At 41.7% G+C, this 8,174-nt stretch overlaps 1 protein-coding gene across 1 annotated transcript in view; it reads right to left on the reverse strand.

The window, feature by feature from the left end:
• dner (delta/notch-like EGF repeat containing) overlaps positions 1 to 8,174 on the reverse strand; it is a gene marked incomplete at both ends in the record, with an annotated part of 51,704 nt that overhangs the window by 9,530 nt on the left and 34,000 nt on the right. The window contains 2 exons of the mRNA XM_080844747.1: positions 1,260 to 1,373; positions 7,383 to 7,536. Of these exons, the coding sequence (XP_080700873.1) occupies positions 1,260 to 1,373; positions 7,383 to 7,536 (268 nt within the window). The remainder of the gene's footprint in view (positions 1 to 1,259; positions 1,374 to 7,382; positions 7,537 to 8,174) is intronic.

Here is an 8,174-nt window from a genome sequence, read left to right on the forward strand (position 1 = left end):
AGAAGGGACAGGCGCAAGAGAAGTGGATTTAAGGTCCTGTGTGCAGCGCTGTGGTGTGACGATTTTTCATGCGGTGGTGTTTGAGAACAGCTGGTCATTTCTCACAACCCAAGCTGCTGGATCAGTCCTCAACCTGAGACACAGGCGGTATTGACCCTTCAAGTTTGGATGTAAACTTCATCCTCTGCCATTTTCCCCTTACAAGCTTCTGAACAGAGTCGTGGCAGCACACAGAGCTCCTATGTGTGTGTGTGTCTCTGTGTGTGTGTGTGTCTGTGTGTGTGTGTGTGTGTGTGTGTGTGTGTGTGTGTGTGTAAAAAGAGGGGCGGGGGGGACAGCAGGTCGCTACAGAACAGCTGGGACACACAGGGGAAGCAGAGGTTTAAATTAGGCAGCACCGCGACACAGTTAGGGCTATAACCAGGACAACCCTGACTAAATACACACACACACATGCACACACACACACCCCAATACACACACACAAAATGATGTTGTGGCTGACAAAAACATCATGCCCCACACCAAGTCTGATTCATTTAACATGTTATTAACTTGTAATAAACCATTTACTACACTGTCTTCCTCATTTGTGTCTCCTTCCAATGAGGAAGTTGTATTAAGTTTTAAGGCACTGTCTGTGATATTTTTCCCCAGTACTGCACTCAATACATGCTTTAATATTCGTGTGACAAATTAAGTTAAATGACATGGAAGGGGATTAGTAGAGCTCAAATAGAATATTATATACAGTATGGGCAGGCAGTCATTTCTTGGTCGTATAAGAGAGGTACACCACCTTGAAGTTATATAGTGAGAAGAGTGGCGTGTGTTTCCTGTGGGCAGTGGTACATTTAGGGGAGAGGCAGTGAGAGAGAGAGGTAGAGAGAGATAGAGAGCAGTAGAGAGAGAGAGAGGGAGAAAGCAGTAAAGAGAGGTAGAGAGAGAGCGGTAGAGAGAGGTAGAGAGCGGTAGAGAGAGAGCAGTAGAGAGAGGACAAGAGCGATAGAGAGAGAGAGGTAGAGAGCGGTAGAGAGTGGTAGAGAGAGGTAGAGAGAGTGGTAGAGAGAGAGAGAGAAAGCGGTAGAGAGAGGTAGAGAGAGAGAGTGGTAGAGAGAGGTAGAGAGAGTGGTATAGAGAGAGAGAGAGTGGTAGAGAGCAGTAGAGAGCAGTAGAGAGGTAGAGAGAGAGTGGTAGAGATGTAGAGAGAGAGAGTGGTAGAGAGAGATCAGTAGAGAGCAGTAAAGAGCGGTGCTTACCCTCGGGGCAGTAGCAGTGGGGTCCATCAAGACTACTAGAGCAGGAGGCTCCGTTTCTACAAGGCTGAGACAGACAGTGGTCCACCAGAGCATGGCAACGATCCCCCTCAAAGCCTAGAATGCACACACACACACACAAACACACACACACGTACGCGCATACACACATGCACGCGTTCGCATGCACGTGCACATTTACACACACACAATCAGGTAGGAGTGAGCTCTGATCTCACACCTTTAACTTGACAAATGCACAAACAAAATAGCTAAATTGCAATCAGTCATACACACACACTCCAATCAGCCAAGCTCTCCCATTAACATCAAGCATTCTTACCTACACTGTAAAAAAACAACCTAATTTTACAGTTAATAACTCTACATTTTTACAGTGGTTTTCTGTTTTTTGAAATTGTATACAAAACTACATATAATAATGGAGGTTAACTATAAATTAAAAACACGACTCCTATTTTAAGGATAATGCCAATAATGACAAATTACATGGATTTCAATTTTTTTTACAGAAAATAACTGTATTATTTATACATACATTTTCCATTTTTCTGAAATACATGCAAATGTAAATAAAATTACACTGATAATCTGTAATTTAATATGTAGCTCATTATATTATGGTTTATGTACATACTAACAATTTAGCATGATTCTATGTAAATTTACAGTGAATTCTTCACTAATTCAGCATAAACATTTTTGCAAACCCATTTTCATTTAACCTGTTAGAACCTTGATGTTTTTTCCTAAATGACCTAAAAATTCCATGCCCAAATGTAAAGGCTTACTTTTGAGTTTTAGGCACAGTATGGTGGAAAATTTCAATTTGATGTTACAGAGTACCCGTCAAGCTATGAGTACCATATATGATATCTGAAATTTTAGAAAGATGTCGATAACCTTCCCAAAATGTAGGCGCTCCCTATTTTTTTTCATTTACATCTAGATTACTGTGGATGTAAGTAGGAAAATGAATAGAAATGCCCAGTTTTGTCATATAATTGTGTGCCCCCAAGGGTATGCCATCACTTGAACAAATTTGGAACTGATATCTCATCCCAATCAAAAGTTAGAATATAAATAATCGGTGAGCCCTCCATACACTTCCGTGACTTTTGCTGCTTTTTGATTATACCAGACTCTATTTCAATCTTCTCGTCATCCAACCGTTGAAGCTCTTCCAATACTACTGTTACCCCATAAAAACAATCTTTTTGGGGGCTGGCTCTCTGTTTTATTTTTAGAAGCCATGATGATGTAGAATAAATGTGTTTTGTTGTGCACCTGCATTACGTTATAGAACTGTCAAAACTTGCGTGGCTAAACGGCAAAACAAATGCACGTGAATTACTGATTACATCCCACCTTCTCTGTTGTGCACTCGGATATCTTTGTATTCTTTTATATATTCTTTTTTATATTCATTGGTCTACAGTCATGATTGACACATGTGTGGACCAGTCAAGGAAAGTATTAGTTTATGTTTTTCACGCACAGACTTAGCAGAGTTTACCATAGCAACCATGGACATATGATAGCAACAAAATAGTCTTGGGTGCGCGCATTGTGTCAGACTGACAGGTCAGTCAACCTATGATATTAGTTACAGGTTCCCTATCTTGCTGGCTGATTGGGTTATCCTGATAAGATAAGACTCTGTAAAAGGTCGGGATAGCCTTCACGCTTAGAGCAAGATGTTACTCATAAGAGGACTCAGGAGGTTGAAGATGTTAGAAAGATGGGTATTTTTATTAACCCAAATAAGGCACAAAGGCAGTTAAAACACTGACAATACTAAATCAATATAAAAAATACAGTTTTCACTAAGGACAAATGCATGAAGCCACCAACAAATAAGCAATTCACATAAGACCACATGTATAAAAAGGACCATTAACTGGTCAGTGAGAGTCCTTATTAAACACGATCACTCTCACTACGAAACAAAACAAAAGCAAATAAAAGGACCAAGGTAACTAGCCCATCGTGAGAGCTCCAAGGACTTACGTCCTATTAAACTGGCAACTTTCCTGAACAAAGAACAAAGGTAAGTTTAAGTAGCCTTGACAAGCACCTTGAATTGGCTCATACCAATCATTGATTTCAGGTGTGTCAATCAGCAAGGCACCAACACCTGTGGCTCACAGCAGCCATACCTAAACAATCAAACTCCCAATCAACTAGGAAACACAGACTACACATGGTAGCAATTAGGCTTGGTGCCGGCATAGCCGACACATAATAAAGCAGCCAAATCTCATTAAACATAAACTCCATATATCGCGCCATCTTCACAACACAAACTTAGACACTAAACACCGGTTGACAAACGGTATGAAATATGACAATATGATTATTGTTAAACTAAATAAACAGAACATTTCAGAGACAAGACATTGAATGTGTGCTGATTTTAACTGAACAAAGACATGAACATCAAACATGTAACACACACACACACCAAAACACCTTCACCCAGTCCACAAAAGCAGCAGCCTACAGGCTGCAGTGGTGGGTCACACAGGTGCCCCGTCACAGACTCACTTTGTTCATTCGGTTAAAATCAAGCCACCCCTGAACTAAACACCACTATACATATTTGGGACCCATTCTAACGGCATCGGCAAGCCTGGTCTAGTCACACAAGAGCATTGTCCAAATTCCCTAATGCTGAATGGGCACTAAATCCAACAGACCCACTCCAAAATCTTGTGGAAAGACTTCCTATAAGAGAGGCAACTGTTATAGAGTAGTTTTGGAATGAGATGTGCGTGAAACTCATATATGTGTGATGATCAGGTGTCCCAATACTTTTGACCTGACCTAACCTTGGATCTGGCTGGCCCAGAGCAATGCAGAACAATAAAGACGAGACAAGGGGGAAATTACTTTGCAATGGACTGACTCACTCCATGTAGTTTAATATGAGTCTGAAGTCAAATGTTTTAACTTTTGTGGGTAGAGGCTATTGTGATGTTCCTGCTGAGCTCCGCTCCGGCCACGCCCCCTTCAATCACACAAGCACATACACCTGTTTCACTCTCACTCATGCTCTCAGCTGCATGTCATCAGTATCATTCACCATCCCAGCTGCACTGCATTCAGGTCCCAAATCACATGATCACACACACCTGATTCACTCCTATATATAACCTGCACTCCCCTCACTCCGTGTTTGGTCTCGTCGCTACAAGGGTGAAACCTTTGCCCAAGTCTTCTAAATCTGTGGCCCACTCTACGTCCCTGGGATTCCGCCTTCCGGCCACCGGCAACTACAACCCCATTGTCAGCTGGCTTCCAGCCCAGCAAGCTCTCTGTCCGTGGGCGTCCAGCCCCGCAAGCTCCCTGTCTGCTGGCTTCCGAGTCAGCCATTTCGGTGCCGGCAGACTTTTAGGACTGCATTATCCAGAGTGCCGTGCATACGGCACCGGGAGTAATGTGACTGTCTTGTCCGTCCTGTAGCCATGTACCTCTGTTCTTTGCCCTTGCGCACAGTAGCAGTGAGACTCTGTGCGATCTTTAGTTCATGTTCCTAGATCTTTGTGTTAGAACTCTGTCTGTTAACCCTTTCGTTGATTTGTATACTCTGTTTGTGTCCTGTTCCCCGTCTGTACTCCATCAATAAACTCTGCATCACCTGAAACTCTTCAATCACAAACCCTGCAAGTTAATGTTTGAAATAATTGTCTTCCAAAATAAAACCATCATTTTACAATCTTGAGCATGTGTCAGCACTTTATTGAATGTGTTTGATCATAAAAATGTAGGAGCAATCTGGAAAATTACAGTTTCTCTGCTAAATGTGAATTGCCGTCACTTAATTGAAGGTGTTTCATTGTAATAAATGAGGGAAAATCTGTAAAATACCAGTGTTTCTCTGCAAAACTGTTAGGGCTGCCACTTTATTGAAGGTGTTTAATCTTAATTAAAGAAGCCTGACTTAATGAATGGTGTTTGCTCGTTATAAATTAGGAAGAATCTGTAAAATAACAGTATTTTTTGCTGAACTTGTAGTACTGTCACTTTATTGAAAGTGTTCGATATTAATAATAAAAAAATCTGTAAAATAACAGTTTTTCTCTGCTGAACTGTTAGGGCTGCCACTTTATTGAAGATTTTTAATCTTAATTAAAGAAGCCTGACTTAATGAATGGTGTTTGTTCGTAATAAATTAGGAAGAATCTGTAAAATAACAGCATTTTTTGCTAAACTTGTAGTACTGTCACCTTATTGAAAGTGTTCGATATTAATAATAGATACAAAAATCTGTAAAATAACAGTTTTTCTCTGCTGAACTGTTAGGGCTGCCACTTTATTGAAGGTTTTTAATCTTAAATATCGAGGAAAACATTGTAAAATAACAGTGTTTCTCTGCTATACTTTTAGTACCCTAACTTAATAAAAGGTGTTTGCTCGTAATAAATTAGGAAGAATCTGTACAATAACAGTTTTTCTCTGCTAAACTGTTAGGGATGTAACTTTATTAATGGTGTTTGATTGTATTAATTGAGGAAAAATCTATAAAAAAAACAGTTTTTCTCTGCAAATCCTTAAATGGAAATATCTGTAAATATAGGGTTTTTGCACTTTATTTGAATTAGGATGTTTTACTTTAATTTTGCGGTTTTTGTTTGGCAGCCGTAGCTGCCAGTAATTTACTGTTTTTTTACAGATTTTTTTTTTACAGTGTAGCTTTTAAGGGGCTATGTGAGAGGTGTGCTCAAGACCTCACAAGACCTTCATGTGCAGCTCACTACAGCAGAAATCTTTCTAGGTGGTTCAGATCTGCATATCCTGAACCAATTTAAAGCCCAAGGATGATTGCTTAAGTGAGTTTGAGTTCCTGATTGTCTGCACATGGACATGGATGTGTTCAGTTTCAGCTCTTTCATCAATCCTTAATGAGGTGTGTGTGTGTGTGTGTGTGTGTGTGTGTGTGTGTGTGTGTGTGTGTGTGTGTGTGTGTGTGTGTGTGTGTGTGTGTGTGTGTGTGTATGTGTGTGTATGTGTGTGTGTGTGTGCGCTTATTTCTGCAGCTGTTTTTCCCCAGACCTTAATGAGATATGGCTGGAAATCAGGCTTATGCAGCTCCCCTCTATCTCCCTCTCTCTCTCACCCTCTATCTCTCTCCATCCCTCTCCCCCTCCCTCACCCCTCTCTCTCATAAACACAGGCGTGCAAGTTCTCTCAAGGGAGTGTAAAATCCACTGCAGTCCTGACAAAGTTTGGGCCCTGAATAATATTAATAGCCGAGATCAAAGACTGAGGGTTGTGCACGCTCATCAAGCCTCTCCTTCAGTGCCATCAGACCACTGGTGCTATTCCTGTCCACACATCCACACTCATCCACACACATCCACACATCCACACATCCACACACATCCACACTCATCCACACATCCACACACATCCACACATCCACACATCCACACATCCACACACATCCCTACATCCACACACATCCACACAGCCCCACAGTCCTACATCCTCTTGAGGAACACAGACAGTAGTAGTCAGTGATGTCCCCTGGGAAGAGTCGTGGTGTTCCACACTTACATACAGAACACCATTACGGCCCCTTAAACCCATTTCTGTGTCATAAGGAACATGTTATTCCACCTTCTATAACATTCATAGGATGCATCACGTTAATAGGACACATTCTATAACCTTAATAGGATGTATCATGTTCATTGGACACATTCTATAACATTAATATGATATATCATGTTAATAGGACACAATCTATGACATTAATAGGATGTATCATGTTAATGTTACACAATCTATAACATTAATAGGATGCATCATGTTAATAGGACACATTCTACAAAGCAACTACTGTATGACAAAATATAAGGAAACAATAAATTACAAAATTAGATTCTTCTCTGTATGTATAAATAGTATTGTCAATTGTCAACATCAACAAGGAAGAGAGATACTTTTGAATAAAGGAATTCTATTCCATCACACACACACACACACACACACGCACACGCACACGCACACGCACACGCACACGCACGCGCACGCGCACGCGCATGCGCGCGGGCACACACACACACACACACACACACACACACATACACACACACACACCTGGTTGGCAGGCACAGGTGAAGTTCCGTCCCTGTCCTCCTTGTCTCAGGTCGGCACAAGTGCCGTTGTTCTCGCACGGCTTGTGGTGACACGCGTCATACTCCTCACAGAAGATTCCGGTAAAGCCATCGTCACATTCACAGTAGAAGGTGTCCTACAGGAAGAGGCCATGGGATAATTTTAATATTAATAAATAAAATGGCACTTGCAACCACAGCACTTGGGTGAGTGGGCAGTGGCTGTTTTACATTGAAACTCATCTGTTTGTGTGTGCACACGGAACACATATGTTCCTGCGGTGTTTTGAGTTCATGTGACACATGAAAAAGCGCTAGCACCTCGTAGCACATTTATGGTGCTGAAGCTGATAATCACACTAACACTACATTTTTCCGGAAGGATATTGATGATCTTCTCTGTTTCTTTCTATCTCTTCTCCATCTCCATCGCTCTCTCTTTCTCTCTCTCTCCCTCTTTCCTCTCCTCCCTCTATCTCTCTTTTTGTCAGTGATGAATCTGTCTGGGAGGAGGACAGCTGGCGTCCATCTCTGGGCTTGAGATTAATCGCCCTCATACCTCCTCTCTCGTTGGACCCCTTACCCCTCCCTCAACCCCCTGCTCTCTTTCTCTCTTTCTTTCCTCTGCTCTCACATCCCTTCGTTCTGTCACTCCTACGCCTCACCTCATTTCTTTCTCTCTTTCTCCTCATTTCCCTCTGTTCCTGTCTTTCTCTGGGCCAAGGTGAAGCTTAATCACCTGTTTCGCTGCTCTGTGTCTGACTCTAGGGGCCAA

Source organism: Sprattus sprattus, assembly GCF_963457725.1.
Source record: "Sprattus sprattus genome assembly, chromosome: 9".
Taxonomy (NCBI): domain Eukaryota; kingdom Metazoa; phylum Chordata; class Actinopteri; order Clupeiformes; family Clupeidae; genus Sprattus; species Sprattus sprattus.